The sequence below is a fragment of the Loxodonta africana genome, chromosome 24 (genome assembly GCF_030014295.1).
Source record: "Loxodonta africana isolate mLoxAfr1 chromosome 24, mLoxAfr1.hap2, whole genome shotgun sequence".
NCBI lineage: Eukaryota > Metazoa > Chordata > Mammalia > Proboscidea > Elephantidae > Loxodonta > Loxodonta africana.
Genome location: NC_087365.1, coordinates 27,039,794 through 27,064,250, shown reverse-complemented (window position 1 = coordinate 27,064,250; position 24,457 = coordinate 27,039,794). Strand labels below are relative to the sequence as shown.

At 48.6% G+C, this 24,457-nt stretch overlaps 1 protein-coding gene across 3 annotated transcripts; it reads right to left on the bottom strand.

Moving 5' to 3' along the window:
* Positions 1-1,096: 1,096 nt before the first annotated feature.
* LZTS3 (leucine zipper tumor suppressor family member 3) lies at positions 1,097-12,072 on the bottom strand. 3 transcript variants are annotated; one of them, XM_064275855.1, is made up of 5 exons: positions 11,995-12,072; positions 7,541-7,706; positions 6,441-6,917; positions 5,248-6,114; positions 1,097-4,689 (listed from the first exon to the last, which is right to left on the bottom strand). In XM_064275855.1, the coding sequence occupies exons 2-5, from the start codon at positions 7,613-7,615 to the stop codon at positions 3,982-3,984; spliced, it is 2,127 nt and encodes a 708-aa protein (XP_064131925.1). In that variant the 5' UTR covers positions 7,616-7,706; positions 11,995-12,072; the 3' UTR covers positions 1,097-3,981. The 3 variants fall into 3 exon arrangements, with proteins under 3 accessions (XP_064131925.1, XP_064131923.1, XP_064131924.1); XM_064275853.1 differs by lacking the exon at positions 11,995-12,072 and having other exon boundaries at positions 7,440-7,550; XM_064275854.1 differs by lacking the exons at positions 7,541-7,706; positions 11,995-12,072 and adding an exon at positions 7,160-7,497.
* Between the last annotated feature and the right edge of the window lie 12,385 nt (positions 12,073-24,457).

Sequence of the window (24,457 nt, the reverse complement as noted above, 5' to 3'; positions counted from 1 at the left end):
TACAGAGGAAAAACACGGCCGTGGCTGGACCGCTGTGGAAGTGATTGAATATACCAATCATAAGTTCGAATCCCAGTTCTGCCAGTCAAGGTTGTGTTTTGGGGAAATTACATAAACTCTCTGAGCCTAGTTTCTCATCTGTACAGTAAGAATAGTAATGAACTTACAGTAGAGATTTACCTGTAAAGTGCTCTTAGGAAAGGAGGTAGTGATGGATAGGCGAGCCTGTCCTGTTAGGAGACTTGAATGTGAAGAGCTGGAGCTTGAGGAGGCCAGAACTATGGCAGGAGACAGGGTGAGGGTGATCTTCCGCTTCCCTGGGGTGGGGAGGGGGGCACCCAGGCCTGAGTTGTTTCTTCAGGACCTGGACCCTAAGTCGGAGGAATCACACCTGAGTCAATATGGGCAGACAGCACACAACAACAACAACCAGGCGAAGAAAAGACTCTACTGAGACCTCCCAGGAGGGCCTAGCCCCGGACTGCCAACCCTATTAGGGCCTTCGTATCTTGACAGTACTCTCACCAATCCTAAGGGCCACAAGAAGCCTTGGTGGTGCAATGGTTAAGAGCTCGGCTGCTGAACCAAAAGATTGGCAGTTCAAATCCTCTAGCCGCTCCTTGGAAACCCTGTGGGGCAGCTCTCTCTGGCTTATAGGGTCGCTGTGAGTTGGAATCGACTCGATGGCATTTTTTTTTTTTTAAGGGCCATAAAAGAGACCTGAGGAATAACTCCATCTTGTCAGGCAAACAAAATCAACGAAGGGAGAAGGACACTTCATTGCAAGGAGGGGCAAGCCTGGCACCCCAACTTCTGAGCTTTGCTGAGGGCATTGCTTGCCCAGGTGTGAGCATTTGGTGCCCAGACCACTGACGTCACTGCTCAGGTTTCGCTCATTCAGGCCAAACCAGTGCAGACACTGTCAGTTGCCAGTCCATCTACCGTATCAGAACCCACAGAGAGCAAGTCGATTCCCAGATGAACCATGATTGCCCTTAAGCAGCCTTGACAACCCTGTCGCTCTTTACCAGACACTCAATTTCCCAGCCTCCCTTGAAGTGGGAGGACCATGTGGCTCAGTTCTGGCCAATAAGATTTAGAGGAAAGAATGGGGGAGGGGGAGAGTCTGGGTAAGCTTTTACTTTCATGTTAAAGTGGTATGGCTCCCAATCCCTTCATGGAGCTTTGGCAGCCACCTTGTGGCAAGGAGGGAACAACATGCTAAGGATGGAATAGTGGCAGGATGAAAATTCTGGGTGCTCGATGAACCAACACCCACAGCACCTTGTCAGGTGAGGAAAAACAAGCTCCTTTTTGAGATCTTATAAATCAGGTTTTGTTATTTGTAACAGAATGCATTCTTGATTGGGGGCTTTGTGAGGCTGACAGAAGGATTTGTCAGAAAGGACAGCTGTTGTCATTGTTAGCTGCCTTGGAGTTGGCCCCCGATTCATGGCGACCCCATGCACAACAAAATAAAACGCTACCCTGTCCTTCACCATCCCCATGATCAGTTGTGGATCAGATTGCTGTGTTTTACTGGCTTATTTTTGAAAATAGAATCACAGGCCTTTCTTCCTAGTCTGTCTTAGTCTAGAAGCTCTGCTAAAACCTGTTTAGCATCATAGCAACATGCAAGCCACCACTGACAGATGGTGGCTGTCCATGAGGTGCACTGGCTGGGAGTACAATCTGGGTCTCCTGCCTGCATGGAAGGAGAGAATTCTACCGCTGTACCACCAATGACCCGAAAGGAGAGAACTTATCTCTAAAGGACATCTCCCTGCTCTGCAGCATGCTTGGGTCCCTTCTGCCTTTGGGGCCTCACCACTAATTACAAACCTGTTCTCAGCCTTCACTTCTGCTCATTCTATCCTCAACATCGGCCAACACTGTAAAGTAGCTCAGGCTACCTCAGACTGCATCTCACTCTCCTAGATCACCTGCCTTCTGGCCAGCAGCTTCGTGCCTAGGTTCTAAAGAGAAAGCCCCATTGGGCAGAAACATGGAGCCACAACCCCTCCTGGGCAATGGAGGATTTTGGGCTTTGGGCCCCACCTCTTGGCACAGCCTAGTAAGCCCCTTGGGTCTCATGCCTCCTCTGGGAAATCTGTTTACTCCAGCTTTGTCCTCCACACCCCAGGCCCCGCCTCCCATACCTGCAAAGACACAAACATGCCAAAGAATGCCACTCAAGAGGCTTTCTCCATTTTATTTCTTTGGGAAAGGAAAACGAAAAGTCTTTCCATCACATATGGTAGAGATATATATCTATATATATATTTATATATAATTTATTTTATGGTTGGACGTCCCAAAGACTGAGTCTAGTCATTTTTTTTTTTTTTCTACTAATGCCTTTTCTTCTTGCCTCTCTGGCCCAGGCCCAGGTTCTGAGGCAGGTGCAGTCAGGTATGAATGGAATGGGCAGTGGTGGCCAGGAAGGCCTCCCTGCCCAGCTCAGAGACCTGGTTAGGGACACCCAGAAGGGGCTGTGCAGGGGAAGGGTAGAGGGCACACAGAGGGGCACTCCTGTTTTTGTGGGAGGCTCATAGTTCATCGAACAGTCACCAGTCATGGGAGGAGTCTGGTCAGGGGCTGGGGGACTTACAGTAGTTACCAGCTCTCTCCACCCTGCCCCGGCCAACCCAGTCTTGGGTGTGGGAGGAAGAGAGAGTGAAAAGAGAAATACAAGGGCTGAGGGCCAAGCCTCCTCCAATTTTTATTGCTGGTGAATTAGAAATTTGTTTTTCACTTCCAGTCTTGGGGAGTTGAACTCTGAGAGGACCCAAGAGGAGGAAGGGAATGACATTGGCTCCCAACCCCATTAATTGCCATGCCAGGCTTATTCTGAGCAAATGCTGGACCTCCTCAGGGCCCTGGGAGCTGAGGGGTCAGTCTTCCTCCAGGTCAGCCTGGTTCTCCAAGGGCAGTCACATCAAACCCCTTCTCATTAAGGGCCTCAGGTTCAGACTTGGGCCCAGAAGAGCTTGGAGGTGGGTAGTGCACCAAAGGTCAAGCAGAATTTTCTGCTGGAAGAAAAGGTGAGACTTTGGGGAAGACGCAGCCTGGAACGATGATGTTCTGAGCATGAAAGCAGGTGGAGGCTGGGACAATCGAGTGGGGGAAGACATCACAGACACTCATCTGATCTCAAAAACTGAGGGGAGCGCCTGAGAGGCAGGTAGCACTTAATAGCTGTAGTTAGAGCCAGACAGTGGCCCTGGGTGTGGGGTTGCCAAGCAGATGAGGCTGTGGGATCCTGGCCGGAGGGTGAGGGTAAAGCTGAGAAGCCTTCAGGTGACCCTTCCCAAGAACAGGAGGGCAAATCTTCCCTGGGCACTGCCCCAACCTTCACCCTCCCCAGCACGCACATAATGACACACACTCAGGACGAGGCTAGGCTCTGAGACCTGAGCCCAAGAGACCTTGGAGGGAGGCGCTGGCAGGTAGCCCTCTCAACCACAGGCAGGCCATCTGCTCCCACTTGCCCTGCCAACCTGCCCAGGGAAGGAGAACACTGCAGGAAGGAGAAGTTGGGAGCCCAGGGGCCTGTCACCTTCGGCAGAACCTATGCAGGCCCCCTCTGGCTACATGGCTGAGGAGGTGAGCACAGCATCACTGGACACAGGACGGCCAACAGTAGCAACCCAGGCCCACAGAGGGGTGGGGGCTCCTCATGGCACTGCAGGCCTGTCGCCCCCATCTCCAACAAGCGGGGCCAAGAGAGAGAGCATGGGCTCTCTGCTGCCTGGGTCCCTCATCCCTACTCACTCTGCCCTCCTCCATTCCCTCCTTGAAAGGAGGGTCTGAGTGGGCTGCCCAGAGGGGCAGTGGTAGACTTGGGAGGTACCCGAGGTGGGGAGGGTGTTGGTCTGGTCACAGCTTCTCTGAGAACCTCTTTGGTCTGGGGATACGCGGGACATAGGAAAGAGAGATGGAGGGGAGGGGACACTGGGGACTCAATGCCCAAGTTTCGGTTCAGATTTCTGTGGACTCAATGCGCTCAAGGCGGGAGGGGGTCCAGGCTTTCTTCTCCTCCCCAGGTTGGAGAGTAGGCGTGCTTGCACCCCCGGCCGCCCCCCGCTCCCGCAGCCGCCGCTCCAGCTGCTGGTTACGCTGGTACATCTCCACATAACTCAGCTGTAGCTGCTTCTGGTACTCGATGACCTTCTCCTTCTCCTCCAGCCACACGCGGCGCTCCTCTGCGAAGCTGGCACCCTGGCGCTCCCGGGCTCGCCGCTCGGCTGCTAGCTCGGCCTGCAGCCGCCCCACCTCCCTCCGCAGGGCCCGTGTTCCGCTATCCCCCCCAGTATCCACCTCCCCGTCCAAGGAACCCAAGGAAGCAGAGGCGGCAGCGGCAGCCACGCCGGCCTGACGACGCATCTTGGCCTCATCACTCTCACACGTGGCCAGCGCGTCCTGCTGCTCCGCTGGGTCCACAGGGGTCAGTGCAGGCTTGAGGCAGGCCACCGGCAGCTCCCCCTCACCCAGCTCCAGACTGGCCTGTTTGCTGCCGAAAGAGTCCCGCAGGCTGAGCAGCTGCTCCTCCTTTTCCCGCAGTGAGGCCCGGCCCTCCCGCAGCTGGGAGCGCAGCCCCACAATCTCACTCAACTTCTGTGACACGTCAGCCTGCGAGTCCTTCAGCTGCTGCTTCAGGAGGGAAATCTCACCAGCCTTCTGGCACACCTGGGTAGGGTCAGGCGAGAGGAGAGGCCAGGGTAAAAACAGAGCTCTGCACACTCCTACCCCACCACCCTATCTAGCCCCAGAGGCACCAAGCTTCCTCAGGGCTCAGGCTCAGCCCCTCATGAGATGGGGCAGAAATGGCACAAGGGGCTCCTTTCCTGACTCAGGACATACCCACTGCCATCGAGTTGATTCTGACTCATAGTGACCCTACTGGAGAGAGTGGAAATGCTTCCCACTAGGAAAGCAAACTAGCCACATCTTTCTCCCATGGAGCAGCTGGTGGGTTTGAACCACCAACCTTTTGGTTAGCAGCCAAGTTCTTTAGCCACTGCACCACCAGGCTCCTTTGCCTCAGGACAGACATGGCTAATTGAGTATGGCCATCTCACAGAGCCCTAGGGCAGCTTCTGGTCCTCACAGACACAACTAATCTATCTTGTCCCCCCTGCTCCTCTCACCCCTCTTGTGACAGTAGTGGACTACTGCTCTGGATTTCACCAGAGGGAGAGAAGGAAAGAGAGACAGAGGGAGAAGGCCTGAGCCCCCAGCCCGCACCTCCCACTTAGTTTCTTCCATCCGGGGCAGGAAGTCGGCCTGCTCCTTCTGACAGGCGGCCACCTTGTCCTCAAGCTCTTCCCGCTGGCGCATCAGCCGGGCTGCCTCCTCCTGCAGCTGCTTCTTGTCCTGCTGCAGCCGCAGCACCTGCAGCTGGAGGCCCTGCTGGGCGCGCTGGGCGCGGCGGGCCACCTGCTGCAGCTTCCCACTGCAGCCCTGCCGCAGCTCAGTCAGCTCACGCTCCCATGCCTTCTGACGCTCCTCCAGTACCTGAGCCACGGCTGCCTCACTCTGCTCCAGGCTCCGCCGCAGAGCCGTCACCTCCTGTTCCTTCTCCCACAGCCGCTCCTCCAGCTCCTGGATCAGTGCACTGGGCGAGGGTGGGGAGCAGGCCGCAAATGGCAGGCCTCCACTTCCACCCTCCCCAGAGCCCAGGTGGCCTGGCCGCCCCATGGAGGAGGACGACCCACTTTTGCTAGAGGCCCGTCCACTGTCAGAGACTGTCAGATCCTGGTAGCCCGACCCGCCGCCGCTACTACCGCCGCTGCCACTGCCATAGCTAGCAGTGCCGATGCGGTTGATGTGGCTGGTGGAGGCACTGAGGGGCGCCAGGTGCTGGCTATAGCTGGAGGTGTAGGTGGGCAGGCTTGTGAGTGAGTTCCGGCCTGAGTCAGAGAGGCTGCCCCCGCCCCCGCTGGCTGGGGTCATGGTCCGAGACTTGTCCAGTCCACCCTTGAGGCCACCCCCAGGGCCCTGGCGTCCCTCGGGGGTCCCGTTGGTTTGTGGGGGGCATAAGTTCTGCATGGAGTGGAAATTCTTGGGTACAACAGGCTTGAAGGCTGATGGCCGAACTAGCGGCTCTGAACACTGCATAAAAGCAAAGGGGGTGTGGGCATCAGGATAGGGCCTTAGCCTGGTTAGGACTCTCTCCTGTCCCACCTCCTATTCCCATTGGATCTCCATCCTGGGAATCCCTCTCAGTTGGGTCTCCACCCCATGGCCCACCAAACTAGGTCTCTTCCTGGACCCACCAGCTAGACTTGGCCCCCGGGTTCTATCCCATGGCTCCCCAGCCCCGCCTTCATCCTTGCCCCCACAACCCAGCCTCCAAGAAGGCCCCCTTTGTCCACCCCTCTGGTTTGCATCGTCCCCCGAGAAAAAGGCTGTGAAGGTCTCAGGCCCTGGGGGCTGACCTGGTCTAGCTTGCCAGAGGTGGCCAGGAGTTTGGGTGGGTGGCTGGGCTCACGGTATTGTGGCGGGGCCTTGTCACTGCCACCACTGCTGTTGCTACCACCACTGCTGCCCACCACATTGCCGCAGACGTCTGTGTGGTCACTGCCCCTCAGCTCACCATTGAGGTAGAGGGAGTTGGTGAGAGCCTTGTCCTCTGAGGGGTAGCGACTAGGCCTCTCCCTGCTGGCCCCACCACCACTGCCGCGGGGGCCAGGGAAACTGCCCTGGATGCCCCCGCTCCCTGTGCGGGTGCCCACGCTCTTCATGGTGAACTCCTGAGCATGGGCCACCCCGCTGCCCACGCTGCCCATGGCCAGGCGGGGCTCCGGGGGTCCGAGATCAGAGGGCCGCGGGGCAAAGGCCAGGAGAGGGTCCCGCCCTGGGTCAGCACGCACAGGCAGTGTCTCCAGCTTCGCCATGACTAAGCCAGGAGGGCACTGTGGGCACAGTTGGGGAGGTAGATAGGTCAGATCCAACCCCCACTTCCATCACTCCAACCAAACCAGTCCCAGCACCACCTGCACCCTGCCCCTCAGCGTCCCCTTCCCTACAATGGGTACAAGAATCTCTGGGCACCTAGGGCGAGGGAATGGGGCTGGGGTTAAGTGGGATAGTTTGGTAACCGGAGCTGCCTGTTCCCGGCTGATAAAGCCCAACCACCAGGGCACCATGCACACACCCTCCCAGCTTTGCTCAGCTCTGCTCAGCTCTCCCAGGCCTGGAATGTATTCCATTCTTCAATTCTTGCTTCAGCTCCACCTCTTCCATGAGTCTCCCAGAATCAGTAATCCCCTCAGCTTTTCCCTGCAACCCCCAGAATTTAGAGGTCCTTTACCCTGTGTCTAAGCCTATATATGCCAACTTCACAGGCTGGGGAGATGGGGTTGGAAGGGTGCAGCAGAACCTGAATCCAATGGAGAACCTCAGAAGTTAGGGGACGGAGAGAAAGCCATCCCTACCCAAAAATTGTGGGTGGGTGTTCTTCCTGGGCCCCCAACCTAGAGTCTTGCAGTCAAGAGCAGAAGTGGAGGCTCACTACCAGCGCTGCTCCTCTCCTTGCCTTTCCAAGGGGTTGGAGAGCCGACGACAGGTCCTCACGCCAGGGACCCTCCGAGGCCCGGTCTACAGGAGCCATGTGCCTCACTCCCGCAGTAGGGGCTCGGCCCGAACCAGCTGCGCGACTCTGGACAAGCAGACTGAGCCATCCCGGACCACAGTTTTCTCCTCTACGAAACAGAAGAAATGAAGGACCTACCTTGGGGGGGCTGCTGCGTGCCAGGCGCCCCAAGGCGGCAGGCGCTGGAGAGAAGGTGGGTGGTTTAGGGGTAGCAGGCGCGATCTGCGCGGCGGCGCGGCAGCGGAGTCGCCTTAACTCATTGGGCGTCGGCGTGGGCAGCTAGTGGCTGTGGCTGCAGCGGGCTGCAAGGGAGCCCTCCCGGAGGTCTTCCCACTGGGTCGCAGTACCTTCGCAGAAGACCCGGGGCTGGTTGAGGCGGGATAGAGGACGCAGTGCCGCCAGCGGCAGGTACTGGCTGTGTCTCCCTCTCCGCCAGCTTCCCACAGGTGGGCGGGGGAGGGGCGGGGCCTCCGCACCCAGCCGCGCGCAGAGGCTTTGGCACCCGCCAAGCCCCGTTAAGAATTCTCTGCCACCGGGAAGACTTCCTGAAACCTGCCCCCTCCCCCCAGGTCGCTGTGGACCTTGAACCTGCTCAGCTCACCGTGAAATCCTCTGAGCCCTTCTGTGGGCATGCGTCCCCCCTCCCCAAGGCCAGCCCACGGGAGCAGGGGGAGCAGGGCCTCGGGTTACCTGTGGTCAGGGAGGCCCCGCTTCCTGGTTCCTTTGTCTCAAGTCCAGCACCTGGGAACACCTGCCCCAGAGATCCGAGTAATAGAGCTGGGCAAAGGCACCAGGCAGTGCTTGCCTTAGGTGTAGAGGCTCAAATACTTGGCCAAGATGGGAGTGGGCACCTTTCAGGCCTTTAGTGCCTACTCTCAAAAGAAACCAGGCAGGAGCCCCCCTTCCCTACCAGGTGAAAGGGTTCAGGTGGTCCCAGGGCCCTTTGAGTGTTCCGCAGTCAGTCTTATACCCAGATGCCCACTTCTAATACTGCATTCGCCTTTCATCAGGCCAGATCAAGGGAGCCCAACAAAACCCCTTGCGCTTCGGGAGTCTTCTGGCTACCTCACCAGGAGTTACAGCCCTCGGTGGTTGAAAAGTCCACTGCCTTTGTAGAATTCCATTCTCGCAGCGTCTGTCCCGACAGGTATGGAAAACAGCACTTTGCCACCCTCCTCCCTCTGGTCACTCTGTCCCTCCAGCCAGGGGCACCTAGGATGCAGTGTAAGTGCAGAAGCAGCAAGTGCAACACTGGAGAGTGAGCGCCTCCTGCAGTGCTGCACCCCAGCCGCCTCCCTTGCTTTGCCCATCCCCTGCCCCCAGCACACTCCAGCCTGCCCTGCAGCCCAGAAAGTCCCCTCCCACCCTAGGTATGGTCCCTTCTCTTGTCACGTGATGTAGGGAGCAGCTGGGGCATTGGAGGATGGAGGCTAGGTGGCCTGAGGCCTGGAGCCAGTGGGAAGGCCTGGAGGGGAGGAAGAACTGGCAAGACCTAAGGCAAATAAGCTTCAGGGGGTGGGGGTAAGGGAGGAGTCCGGGCTGGGGCAAATTAGTGTGATACCCTTAATGTGACAGGGGGAAAATGTTTGTGGGGAGAGACATATTCTTGGGAAGACCAGGGAAAGATGCCTCTCATGTACCGGTTAGAGAGAGTGATTGGGGTCATCATCAGTACTGGGTGGTGTGGGTGGGGCCCATCATCCAGGAGGATGACAGAGCCCAGAAGCCTGAGAGGCAGTGTGGGAGCAGGAAGAAGAACATAAGGTGGGTCCTGAAGGCCAAGATGGGGGACTTCAAGAATGTGGGGGCAACCCCTGGTGTCAAAAAGAAAGGCGACAGGTAAAACTAGGATAGAAGAGTATGCCCTGGATTTGACAGATAGAGACATCAGTGGTATCTTTGTCAGAAAGGTTTCAGGAAAGTGGTGCAGGCAAAGCCAGACTAGAGGGATAGAGGGGTGTGGAGAGATGGATGAACTCCTGCTAAAACAGGCCAGAGAAAGTAGTAATTTAAGGAGGTCTTGAGATCCAAGAACTCTTTTTTCCCTTTAAAATAAAACATGGTTAAAAATGCAAGTGTGTTGCTACGCCAAAGGAAGGTGCCAATATTGCAGGTGAGATTAAAGATATAGGCAAACAGTGAGGTGCTATGGCAGAGGCCAAGTGTGGGCAGGAGCAAAATTCAGAAGCAATTATGCTGAGCGGACGGGGATATTTGGGAAAGTGCTTTGTAAACTGTAAGGGGCAGTACAAAATGTAGTACCACCTTCTCAAAGGTCCAGGAAAGGAGGGTCTGACCATAGGTTGGGTCTGATCATATGATATTCTGCTGTTTCCCCTGAGTGTGTGTGGTACCCAGCTAGACTCAGACACTCAGAGTCCTGGATGGAAACAAGGTCCCCTTTCCCAGCGCTCTACCTGGGCGTCCTTGGCCTCCAACTCACAGCAGCTGTCCCGTGAGCCTCACTCCCCAGAGCTTCTTCCCACAATTCTAACTTGTCATGGTCAACCCAAGTGTTCCCTGTTTCTTGCCTCTTCCTAGCCTGGAATGCTGCAGCTTCTCTCCTCACAACCCCAGTGGGAAGCTGGCAGGACAAGGAGGGGGCATGTTTCCCTAATAAGCAGAAACTAAGCCCAGGGGAAGAGTTTGAGCTTTATCTGTGGATCAGGGTCCTGAACTGGCTCAGAGAACCAAGCTTGGTCTGCAAAGGCAGCTGTTGGCATCAGTTCAACAACTCTAGATGACAGCCTCTTGTCCGACTCTACTTCTGTCTCTGTCCCATCAGCCCTCAGTGCTTGGGACATTATGCACAGTATTAGCGGTCATCTAAGGAGCCAATGGACTCTACCTGGGGGTTACCCAGGCAGGGCCTTCCAACCCACAGTGTCCACCTAGCCCCTCCCCACCTGTGTCCCTCCCAAAGCTATGAACATGCCACCATTCTCTTGGGGCCCAAGTCCAGCCCATTCCACCTCCTAAAGATCTCACCAGCCCTCTTGTCAGCACCCTTGCTGGGGGCTCCTCACTGACCTTTCTTCCCCTCCACTCCCTCCCCGACACAGCTGCCAGGAGACTCTTTCTAAAGGGCAAAGCCAATCTTGTCCCTGCTCTGCCCAAATCCTTCCATGAGCAACGCCAAGTGCAGGAGATGGGCGTTCTGGAGGCACCAGCTCCAAGTGTAAATCCCAGCTCCACTGATTAGGGATTTACCTAATGGCAGGTGGTTTCACCTCTCTTAGCCTCGGGTTCTCACACCTACCTTGCAGGAATCTTAAGAAGTAAAGCAATTATAGGTAAAACGCCTGCCATTCCTCTTGGTCCCCAGAACCAGGGCAGAGCTTGAAGCAGGGCACCCAAGGCCTCTCCCACTGCCCATCGTATGTCCCCTGACCTGAGATCCTCTTCACTCCACATTGTCTTCTAGCGCTTTGTGACCATCCCTCAAAGACCAGCCCAAATGCAGCTTCCCAGGTCAGTGTCCCTGATCCCTTGGGGGTCTTGGAGCACTTGGCTCGGGTCACCCCAGGGAGAGTTCCCCCTGAGGCCTCCCCGGGTTGGCCTATGGATGCCCCAGGGCACAGACAGGGGAGTCCTGAGTGCCTCTGGGCCCTGGCACAGAGCAGATGCAGGGAGAATGCATGTGGGAATGCCAGTTATGAGCCACGCAAAGAAGCCATGAATCTGGGCAAGTAAATCAGGAAGGGCTTCCTGGAGGAAGGACTGAGGGAGGAAAGGGAGCCGGGGGCATTGTAGGGCTTTTAGGGTGCGAAGATCTCCAGAACTTCTTGATTGGGATGTGTGAAGTGAGATCCATTTTCCCTTGACGGCAACGGGCGCCGACAGGGGAAGGGGCCCATCCCCCAGATACTGGCTCTGATGAAGCACGTGTTTTAGGACTGAGGGGGCCGACGGCGCGCCCCCCTACCCCGAGCGCACGCGCGCGCACACACACACACGCACACGCACACGCGCGCGCGCGCGCGGGCACACACGAGCCTCCGCGGGGTGGGGGAGCATCGCCATTCACCAGCAGCCCACAGCCCGCATCACCAACAGAGACCCCCGCCACAGGCCGTCAGGCGAAGGTGTCCGAGGGTCTCTGCAGTGGAGAAAAGCCCACCCGCACCTCCCTAGGCCCCCCACCAACGCGTGCGGCCCAGGGGGCGGGGCGCGGAGGGAAGAGGTGACATAATCCGGGCCGCACCCCCTCCGGCCGCCACCTCCCCCCAGGCCCGGCGAAGCATCCATGACATCATCGGCTTCATCTTCGCTCCCCTCCCTTCTGGGACCCCGGCAACGGGACGCGCCCCCTCCCCATCTCCGGGTCCGGCCGGACGAGCAGCGTGGTGCAGCAGCCGGAACCGAGAGGGGTGCCGCGGCGGGCCCGCCTCACTTACTAGCTGCTTGGGAGTCCGGCGCAGCGTCTCCGGCGCGGGCGCTACCGGCCCGGCTCCCTGGCGCAGCCCGAAGCCCGCCCGGCTGGGCGCGCGGCGCGGGCCCGGCTCCGCTCGGCGCCCCTCCCGCTCCCCGCCCGGGCCCCGCCCACCCGCGGCTGCGGCAAACGCGGGCCCGCCCCGGCCCCGCCCCCCGAGGCGGCCAATCCGGGGCTGGGGCGGGGCGCTGGCGTTAACCCCTTCGCCTCTGTGCCCTGGCGGGCGCGCTGAACCTAGTCGTCTCACCGGCTTCAAGGCGCTGCTAGTCCGCCCTGAGCCCCTGAGCCCTCCACCTGTTATCGCCAAGACCCTTGAGCTCTGTCCCTAGTCTCCCCTCTGCAGTAAATCCAGCGGGGCAGCGGAGCCCCGCTCCTCGGCCGATGATCTTGGGAAGGGGCCGCCCAGCGTTCGCCTTGAGACCTTGCAGGTCTGCAAGGCGGGGGCTGGGCGAGCCTTGGCCGGTGCGCTCCGCACGGTCGGTCCCGACACAGCCGGCGAAGACCCATCTCGGCGCCAGGACCGCAGGCGGCGTGTGGGAGGTGTGGCATGGCAGTGGCCCAGTCAGGCAGCAAACGGAGCCAATTGGAAACTTCTGCACCCAGAGGCTCACCGTCAGGGGGAAAAGGCGGGCGACGAGGGAAAAGATAAATTACAATCGAGCAGGGTCCGAGCGCTTTCACCCTGTGCCCCGCGCTTGGCCCGAGGCCCGGCCCCCACGCTGCACCCGGGGGTGAGAGGGAATGCGGTGGGGACTCGGTCTCAGATCCAGTGCAGCTTCTCAAGCACGTGCCGGGTTCCTTGGCGAGACAGCCCTCCGGCGCCCGGGGTCTGCTGGGAGGAAGGGGTCTGCCTTGAACTGAGGTCTTAGCTTTGAATTGGGTGGGGAAACTTGCCAGACTGGAGGTTCAGTGTTAGCACAGGCCTGGAAGCACAAAGGGTCCTTCCCAAAAACTGCAGCCTCCACTCCGAGTGGGGTTTTAACCCATTATATCTCTGCCGCTATAGCTGCTGTGTTTGGTCTTGTGCCATCCTATTCTATAGTTTTTATTTCTTGCTATATACTGTTCTCTAAATTTTTCCGTATTTATCTTCTATAGTGATTTGCAAGGCAGAAGGCAATTTTTAATTCTCCTAGTGGTTGTCTTTAAGTGTATTAAAAATAAAGCTTATATTTCACAAAATTATTAAAAGTCAGTGGTAAATCATTTTTTATGTTCTCCTTTATGTAATGAGAAATTCAATGTGTCTTTTCGTCTCCTGGCCTGTTGCCCTCGCACTACTTATATTTGTCCAATTAATCCAGGATAGCAGACCCAGCTTTTATTTATTTATTTTTAAGCCACAGAATCCTCTTTTTCAATCCCTATTTATGGTTTTTGCCAACCATACGTTTCATGGGTTTCAATATTCCCAGTTTTTTATGCTCTAATTTCTCTATTCGTTACTGGACCCATCTGTCCTGACTGGTGATTTCAACAAGGACTTGTAAATGTTATCTTTTTCTAAGCCTTTGCCCTACCTTAGATTGTCTTTCTACTGTCTTTACACACAAAAGGCCACTTAGCTGTTTATGGAATTCTTGAGTCTCAAATTTTTCCCCTCCAGACTCCCCTACCCTCTCATTGTCTTCTGACACTTAAAATGGCAGTGAAGCCCAGTCATTGGGCTTGTCTGTTTTAGGTAAGCAACCTCCCTGGGTACTTTTGCCTAGGGGTTTTTCTTTAAACCCTTAAAAACATCAAACATTTTTGCCAGTATCAGTCCGATTTTTCTAAGAAACCAGATGTCTTTTTTTTTTTTCCCCAGCCAGGAAGGTTTTCTTCTGTTTCTCTCCCTCCTGTGAGTAGCTTACTGGTATTTTGTGTTTTTCTCCCCTAAAATTACCACTTTGGATCACCACTGCCGTGTAAATCTTTGCTCTATTCCCTTTTCTCTGCATTCTGAGAGAGTAGCTCAAGTTTTTCTTCACCATCACTGATTTTTCTTAAGAGTCAAGAGTATTCTTTGTTTTCTCCAATAAGACATTTAATTCTGCTTGTTTTATTTTCTTTTCATTTCAGCCAGTTTCCTTTCCACCTCCGTATCTCTTTATAGTTCCCCGTTCCCATTTCATAGAGAATGTGGTTTTGTATCACTAGAAGAACACCAGGGGAAAAAGAGAATAACATATCTGACTCTCTTCTAAATGCATATGAAAATCTTGATAAAGTGGACTATTTTCTGGGAAGTAAAATACAAAAATAAGATATTTAAAACATTACCCAAGAAATACATCCAAAAAAGGCTCTGGGCTCAGATGGTTTAATGGAAGAACTCTCTCAAACTTTCAGCTAACAAATAATACTTTCTCTGTAAACCTGTTTCAGAGCATAGGAAAGATGGAGTGCTGCTTATTTCATTTCATGCAGCCACAATTCTCCATATACCAAATCCTGATAAAGACAGCATTAAAAAAAAAAATTGCAAACCAATCATACTTATCAATTCAAGAAAACCCAATTCAAGAAAAAGTTCCTAAATACAATGCAAGGAAATAAAATTAAATATTAATGTATATGAAATTAATAATGAGTTTATCAAATATGAAGAAAAAAAATCATAATAGGTCCAAAAAGTCATTTAAAAATCAATACCCAAAAAGAACTCTCATAATTAACCAGGAAGAGTCTATCAGACTGGCAAAAATTAAAAAGATTTATGATAGCCCATCAGTCTATCAACTCATTGTTGAGTCCCAGGAACTCACAATGTCTTTGAGAGCGTAAATTGGTACAACCTTTTTGGAGGACAATTGAGCAGTATATAAAAATGTGAAATGTGTATACCCTCAGACCCAGCAATTTCATTTTTAGGAACAAACACTATTACAAGTAATATGACACGGGTAGTAAGATAGTCAGCAACGTATTGATTGTAATAGCAAAAAAAAAAAAAATTTTTTTTTAATCTAAATATGTTAGGTTGATTAAATAAATTACAATGCACCCAATGTGATGTAACAATAATGATTTAAAAGAATGACATAGAGTACAGCCATTGTGGAAAACAGCGTGGTAGTTCCTCAAAAAACTAAAGAAAACTACCATATGAGTGAGCAATTCCACTCACAGGTATACGGTCAGCCTTCCATATCTGACAGTTCTGCATCTGCAGATTCAACCAATCTTGGATCAAAAATATTTGCAAAAAAAAATGTGGTGTGTAAGCATACCCTGCTGTAGCCTCCTGGCATTTCACAGATACTCAGATTCTCTCCAGCACTCCTTAAAGCACCGTTCTCCATCTGACATGTACTAGGTAGTTAGGCCTATGATAGTTGCACCTGTACTGAACATTATTGTCATTATTTCCTAAACAATACAGTATAACAACTATTTATATAGCATTTACATTGTATTAGGTATTTAAGTAATCTAGAGATGACTTAAAGCATATCAGAGGATCTGCATAAGTTATATGCAAATATTACACCATTTTATATAAGGGACTTGGGCATCCTTGGATTTTGGAATCCTCAGGGTAAACTGGAACCAATGCCCCGCGGATACTGAGAGACAACTGTTTCCCAAGACTTGAGAGCAGAGACTCATACAGATACTTGTACCAATGTTCACTGCAAAACTATTCACAATAGCCAAAAGGCGGAAACAACCTAAATGCTCATCAATGGATGAATGAACAAAACGTGGTACATACTTAAAATGGAATCCTAAGCCAGTAGGAGAAATGAAGCCTTGATACATATTACAATATGGATGGCGCTTGAAGACGTTATGCTGAGTGAAATAAGTCAATCACAAAAGGACAAATACCATATGACCTCACATAAAAAGACAAGAACAGCCAAATGTATACAGACCAAATTTTATTAGTGGTTACCAGGGACTGGAGGGAGGGAGGCAGGGGATTATTTCTTATGGAGCACTGAGTTTCAGTTTACAGTGATGAAAAAAATCGTGCTGATTAAGGGTTGCACAGCCAATTAATTCAAGTGCTGTCAATAAGTTGTGTAGTTGTTAGGTGCCATCCAGTAGATTCTGACTCATAGCAATCATATGTACAACAGAACCAAACATCCTGGTCCTGTGCCATCCTCACAACCGTTGCTATGTTTGAGCCCATTGTTGCAGCCACTGTGTCAATCTACCTTGCCAAGGGTCTTCCTCTCTTTTGCTGACCCTCTACATTACCAAGTGTGATGTCCCTCTCCATGGACTGGTCCCTCCTGATTACATGTCCAAAGTATGTGAGACAAAGTTTTGCCATCCTCACCTCTAATGAACATTCTTGCTGTACTTCCTCCAAGACAGATGTGTTTGTTCTTCTGGAAGATCATGGTATATTCAATATTCTTTAGCAACACCATAATTCAAATCCATCAATTCTTCAGTCTTCCTTGTTCACTATTCAGCTTTTGCATGCAGAGAGGTGATTGAAAATAGCATGGCTTGGGTCAGGAGCACCTTAATCATCAAAGTGACATCTTTGCTCTTGAACATCTCAGAGGTCTTTGACAGCAAAAATTTACCCAACATAACATTGTTGTTGTTGTTAGGTGGCGTCCAGTTGATTCTGACTCACATCGACCCTATGTACAACAGAACGAAACACTGCCCACCCGGTCCTGCACCATTCTGCTATTTCCATGGATGTTGATTGTGGATCCAAGTAAAATGAAATCTTTCACAACTTCAATTTTTCTCTCCATTTATCATGATGCTGCTTACTGGTCCAGCTGTGAGGATTTTGTTTTCTTTATTTGAGGCTTAATCCATACTGAAAGGCTGTGATCTTCGGTTTTCATCAGTCTAAGTGCTTTAAAAAGTTCTCTTCGCTTTCAGCAAGCAAGGTTGTGTCATCTGAATATTACAGGTTGTTAATGCATCTTCCTCCAATTCTGATGCTGCGTTCTTCCTCATATAGTCCTGCTTCTTGGATAATTTGCTTAGCATACAGATTGGATAACCATGCTGAAAGGACACAACCCTGACGCACACCTTTTCTAATTTTAAACCACACAGTATCCCCTTGCTCTGTTTCAACGACTGCCTCTTGGTCTATGTACAGGTTCCTCATGAGCACAATTGTTATGGAATTCCCATTCTTCACAATGTTATCCATAATTTGTTATGATCCACACAGTCAAATACCTTTACATAGCCAATAAAACACAGGTAAACATTTTTCTGGTATTCTCTGCTTTCAGCCAAGATTCACCTGACATCAGCAATGATATCCCTCATTTCACGTCCTCTTGTGAATCTGGTTTGAACTTCTGGCAGTTCCCTATCAATGTACTGCTGCAACTGCTTTTGAATGATCTTCAGCAAAATTTTACTTGCATGTAATACTAATGATATTGTTGATAATTTCTGCTTTTGGTTCAATCACCTTTCTTCGGAATATGCACAAATATGGATCTCTTTTAGTCTGTTGGCCAGGTAGCTGTCTTCCAAACTTCTCGGCATAGATGAGTGAGCACCTCCAGCTCTGCATCCATTTGTTGAAAGATCTCAATTGGTATTCCATCGACTCCTGGAGCCTTGTTTTTCACCAATGCCCTCAGTGCAGCTTGGACTTCTCCCTTCAGTACCATTGGTTCTTGATTATATACTACCTCCTGAGATGGATGAACGTCAACCAATTCTTTTTGGTACAGTGAGGCTGTCTATTCCTTCCATCTTCTTTTGATGCTTCCTTCATTACTCAATATTTTGCCCATAGAATCCTTTAATATTGCAACTGAGGCTTGAATTTTTTCTTCAGTTCCCTCAGCTTAAGAAACGCTGAGCGTGTTCTTCACTTTTGGTTTTCTAACTCTAGGTCTTTGGACATTTCATTATAATACCCTACTTTGTGTTCCCCAGCTGCCCTTTGAAATCTTCTGTTCAGCTCTTCTATTTCATCATTTCTTCCATTTGCTCTAGCTGCTCTACATAATCTCAAGAATAGACTTGACACATTGAACATTAATGACCGAAGACCAGAAGAGTTCTCGGATGACATCAAGAACATCATACGTGAAGAAAGCAAAAGGTCATTTAAAAGACAAGAAAAAAAGGAGTAATAAGTTGTATGCCTGTAAAAAGTTGAATTAGCAAAGGTTGTTGATACAGCTACAATGATGACAAAAAAAAAAAAAAGAGTAGCTGCTAAGGCTGCTTATGTACAGTCAAACACCTCAAGGAAGCTGGTTCCTCGGTTTGGAGGTTTAGGATCATGGTTTCATGGGATATCTGAGTTAATTGGCCTAATAATGTGTTTAGTGCTTCTGTTCCACCACCTAGTTCAATGTGTAGTGCCTTAGGTCTTAAAAGCTTGCAAGCAGCTATCCAAGGCACAACAATTGGTCTCTATTCACCTAGAGCAACAGAAGAAGGAGAGTCAGGAGTAGGAAGAGGAAACGCTGTGTACGACTAATTGCCTCCATGAACAACTGCCTCTTCTGCCATGAGACCAGAAGAACTGGATGGGGCCTGGCTACCACTACTGAACACTTTGATCAAAGATTCTATAGACAATTCTGATCAAAAGGGGAAAATACAGAACTTCAAATTCTAATGGACTCCAGATTTTCTGGAGCCATGGAGGCTGGATGAATCCCTGAAACTATTGCCCTGAGATAATCTTTAAACCTTAATCCAAAAATATTCCCTGAAGTCTTCTTAAAACCAAACAATAGTTTGGCTTAACTAGTAAAAAATGCCTGCCTTGAGCCTTGAGCTTTTAAGATCTATCTATATAGGATTAAATTGACAGCAGCAACTCAAAAGATTAGATAGGAAACTTATGAGGCAGTGAGTTTATGTTAATGGAGGAGGAACGACTCAGAAAAGGAAGTTCTCACAAATCAAAGAATGTACTCAAGGTCACTGAATTGTACACGTAGAAACTGTTGAATTGGTGTATGTTTGGCTGCGTATATTCTCAATAATAACAAAAAATAAACAATAAAAAAAGAATGACATGGCTATCTATGAATTGACAATTAAGATGAATATAATAAGTGAAAAACAAACGGCTGAATCATACATATGTGTAGTATGCGCTCATTTTTCTTTTTTTAGGAACATACATGTATATGCATAGAAGAGTATGGAAAGATACAAACCAAACTATTAAAAGCAGAAGAGGTGGCTCTAGATTTTTACTCTAGGCACTTCTCTAATTTTTGCATTAAAATATATATATATATAATAAGAATATGTTAATTTTGTTTAAAAATTCAAAAAGAAAAAAATTTGCTGGGAAGAATAAACAGGTGAGTAAGCTCTGAATATTTAGAACTAGTAGAGTAATAAGATATTAAGCTTTGTTTAAAAATCCCTGCACCCAGGAGAACAGTGGGATGCAGACCCCAAATTCTCATAAAAAGACCAGACTTAATGGTCTGAGACTAGAAGGACCCTAGAGTTCATGGTCCCCAAACCTTCATTAGCCCAAGAAAGGAACCATTCCCAAAGCCAACTCTTCAGACAGGGATTGTGTTGGTCTATGGGACAGAAAATGATACTGGTGAAGAATGAGCTTCTTGGATCAAGTAGGCACATGAGACTATGTTGGCATCTCCTGTCTGAAGGGGAGATGAGAGGGCAGAGGGGGTCAGAAGCTGGCCGAATGGACACAAAAAGAGAGAGTGGAGGGGAGGAGTGTGCTGTCTCATTAGGGGGAGAGCAGTTAGGAGAATATAGCAAGGTATATATAAATTTTTGTATGAGAGTCTGTCTTGATTTGTAAACTTTCACTTAAAGCACAATAAAAAAATAAATAAATAAAAGGATCCCTGCCCCCATGGAGCTGGCGTTCTCGTGGAAGAAGACAATAAGATAGTGGATTAGTAAGTGATGAGTAGCAAAGATATGAGTCAGAAGGGCTAGGGATTTCAATTCTAGATAAGCTGACAGTTAAAGACTTGAGGGAGGCAAGGGAGCAAGCCATGTGTATATCTGGAGGTTTCTAGGAAGCAATCATTTTTTAATAAAATGAGCTCTTCTTTTTCAAGATTGTCTTGTTTTGTGTACTGGCTAAAGCTTCCCAATAGGAAAACAAACAAACAAACAAAAAAAAGACTTAAACATCATTTTGATTACAGTTTTTAAAATAAGATCAATAACTACAATAGAAACTGTTGTTAAAGATCTGCCCTATTAAATGGCACCAGCCCCAGATGGCTCAGTAGCAGAGTTCTAACCAATCTTTAAAGACATAATTCTAAATCATGAAAAGAGGGAAAAATTTGTAATTTATTTTATTAAGGTAGAACACTTTTAATGCCAAAATCTGACAAATGATATAAAAGAAGAAAATTGTGTGATTGATTAGTCATGTCTTCCCCACTAGTTTGCAGGATTCATACAGAGAGAACCCTAATTTTTAATGCCATATCCCCAGCTTAATACCACGATAGGCAGAATGATACCTTTCCCCCACCTGCAATCATGTCCAAGTCTGAATCCCCAGTACCTGTGAATATATTACATGATAAAGGGGAATTAAGGTTGCTAATCAAGAATTTCACTGTACTTGGATCCACAATTGACCACAGAAGCAGCCATCAAGAAACCAGACAATGTATTGCATTGGGCAAATCTGCTGCAAAAGACCTCTTTGAAGTGTTTAAAAGCAAAGATGTCATTTTGAGGACTAAAGTACCCCTGGTTCAAGCCATGATATTTTCAATCTCCTCATATGCATGTGAAACCTGGACAATGAATAAGGAAGACCAAAGAAGAATTGACGCGTTTGAGTTATGGTGTTGGTAAAGAACAATGAATATATGATGGACTGCCAGAAGAATGAACAAGTCTGTCTTGGAAGAAGTACAGCCAGAGTGCTCCTTGGAAGTGAGGATGGCAAGACTTCATCTCATGTACTTTGGACATGTTATCAGGAGGGACCAGTCCCTGGAGAAGGACACCATGCGTGGTAATGCAGAGGGTCAGCAAAAATGAGGAAGACCCTTGGCAAGGTGGACTAACACAGTGGCTTCAACAATGGGCTCAAACACAGCAATGATTGTGAGGATGGCACAGTACTGGGCAGTGTTCCGGTTTGTTGTACACAGGGTCAGAATTGACTTGACAGCACCGAACAACAATCAGCTCATCTTAAAATAGGGCAAGTAAGCTGGATTATCTGGGTGGGCCCAGTGAAACCACAAAAAAAAAAAAAAAAAAAAAAAAACCAACCAAACCCATGGTTGCTGAATTGATTCTGACTTACAGCGACCCTATGGACAGAGCAAAACTGACCCATAGGGTTTCCAAGGCAGTAATCTTTACAGAAGCAGACTGCCACATCTTTCTCCTATGGAGATGCTGGTGGGATAGAACTTCTGACCTTTCAGTCAGCAGCCGAGCACTAAAATACTGCACCACCAGGGCCCCTTAGTGTAATTACAAGGGTCCTTAAAAGTGGAAGAGGGAATCAGGAGAGAATGAGATGTAACTATGGAAGAATGGTCAGAGAGATGCAACATTGCTGGCTTTGAAGATTGAGAAAGGGGCTATAAGCCAAGGAGTATGGACTACCTCTAGAAGCTGGAAGAGACAAGGAAATGGATTCTCCCCTATAGCCTTAGAAAGGAACACAGCCCTGTCTTGATTTTAAGCCAGTAAATCCCATACTGAACTTCTAAGAAGTTAACAAATTGGTGTTGTTTTACTGCACAAAATTTGTGGTACATTTTGTTACAGCAGCCCTAGAAAACTAATACAAAAGCATAGTAGGTACCCACTGATGTTCATTTGTCTGACAGATGAGATTGCAAATACCCTAGGTTTATAGATAAATGAGTAAAAGCTAGAAATAGATAATTCACAGAATACGAGTGGCCAACGAGCATTCGAAAACATCTTCAGCCTCACTGATACTGAAGAGATGCAAATTAAACCTATCAAATTAGCAAAGCCATTGTGGTCCTTTGAGGTCCTACCCACCAAATTCTCCAAAAGGGGTCTTGGGGTTTCTTCTTTGGGATGAATGTGTAGTTAACTCCAAATGTCAAATTGGGAGGTAAACAAGGCATTTTAGTTCATGCAAAAGTCCCACTGTTTGTACTAATGCTCTTTACAGCTGTGCTTGCTTTGAGGAAATACAAAATCTCTGGAATTGGGCCAAACAGTCCTGGCATTACCAGTAAAGGTTGGGGGTTATCTAGACCAATATAAAACTGCAACTGAAAGCGTTATGATCCAAGTGTGCTGGAGTTTTTTACAAGTTGTTTTATATGATAAACTGATGTTTACACACACATACACACACACACACACACACACTGGGCCCATGAAAAAGAAAATATATGGGAAAATACCAAAAAATCATTAAAAGCTATATTCTTTTTCTTCCTAGTCTTTAGAAATGACACATTTTACCTAATATATGATTATGCTTTTCTTATTGTTCCTTGTAAAATTTAATATTTCTTTTGTTTTTACATAACTGATATTTCGTTCATATAATACTAAGAGACTCATTCGTACCAATACACTGTAAACCTCACTGAAAGGTATTCAGATACAAAGTAAAAAGGAGTATAAGCTACCACAGCACCCACCATCCCAAATGCTCTATTTATTTACATCTACTTCTGAAGCATGTTGTTCCTTCCTAAATTCACAAACAGAATACACAAAATGACTACTGTGTCATGGAAATTATGTTGTTGCTGTTGCTAGGTGCCACATTTCAGCCAATTGTTACAGCCATTGTGTCAATCCATCTCATCGAGGGTCTTCCTCTTTTTTGCTGACCCTCTACTTTACCAAGCCTGATGTCCTTCTCCAGGGCTTGGTCCCTCCTGATAACATGTCCAAAGTAAAGACAAATCTCTCCACCCTTGCTTCTAAGGAGCACTCTGGCTGTACTTCCTCCAGAAAACAGATTTGTTCATTCTTCTGGCAGTACACAGTATGTTCAATATTCCCCAACACCATAATTTAAATGTGTCAATTCTTCTTCGGTCTTCCTTATTCATTGTCCAGGTTTTGCATGAATATGAGATGACTGAAAATACCTTGGCATGGGTCAGGTGGGCCTTAGTCCTCAAAATGACATCTTTGCTTTATAACACTTTAAAGAGGTCTTTTGCAGCAGATCTGCCAATGCAATACATGGTTTAATTTCTTGACTGCTGCTTCCATGGGTGTTGACTATGGATCCAAGTAAAAATGAAATCCTTGACAACTTTAAAATTTTCTCCATTTATCATGATGTTGCTCATGATTGTGCTCAATCAAGTCTTTAATTATTTTAAGAAAAACGCAAAGACTATAAAAATGTTACCAGAAATTTTAATTTTTGTAAAAGCTAGTGTAAACTTATGAAGCCAAAAGCCTTCCTTATAAAGTTTTTATATGATCATTACAGACGGACAAGGTGGTGGCTAAATTAAACTTTTATTACCTGGTATCGGGGCCCAAGGTTCCCATGTGCCCTTCACCTACCATTTGCCAGTGTTTCTTGAGTTGCAGCCACCTAGCAGGGCCAGTAACTGAAACGTGAAAAAATGAAAATTTCCTGATGATGATGGATTATATATCTAATAATTTCTCATCTATGGCATTTATCTTTGTTATGGACATCAAGTAGGTGCCCATACAACTATACTGTTAGGTGAACTACGCTGTGAACTGTGAGATTTAGCTCAAGAATGAAGTGACTTAACTTACCTCACTGATGAGAGACACAGCTAAAGGAAAATCTCTTAAAGCAACAGAAGTATCAAACCTCCATTCCTCGATACAGGTGGAAGATTAAAAGTTTTAGTTTTGTTGTTATTACTATGGAGGTGTTCTTCTGTATCATATGTCAAAAATATAAGTTAAATTGTAAAATCACAGAAGAAAGCTAAAGTGACTAAAACCAGTCAGAGCACATTTAGCAGGTTACATCCAAGAGGTTATATTTAAATAAGTTCAATGTTAGAGTATCCATATTTGGTAGGTTCACTTAGAAGGTTTCCTTACAGATTTGGTTGTACCGACTAGTCAAATTAAATAATAGATTAACCAATCAAAAATTATGTTTGGTGTCAGAATGAACCGAGTCAAAATGTTTTCCAATGTCGCTACTGAAGTCTAAATTGCTTCTGGTTGTACAAGTCTATGACTATCAAAAGTTACGTATGATACGCAGCTCTTCACCCAGATACTGATCCTTGGCCCTGTTCTCAATAGAAAAGGAACAAGCTTCCTTAGGACTCTGCTTTTCAAACTGTAGGTCGAGACCTGTGAGTGGGTTGTAAAATAAATTGTCACTATCAGCAATGAAACAGAATAGAGAAGCAAATATCAACATGTATCAAAACCATGATACATGAAGAATTGTTTTGTGAGACTTTTGCTTTCGTTACCTATATGTATATATACACACAGGAACTGAGTTCTTAATGTAAAATGGGTTTCTTACTAAGAGATGCTGTCAGAAA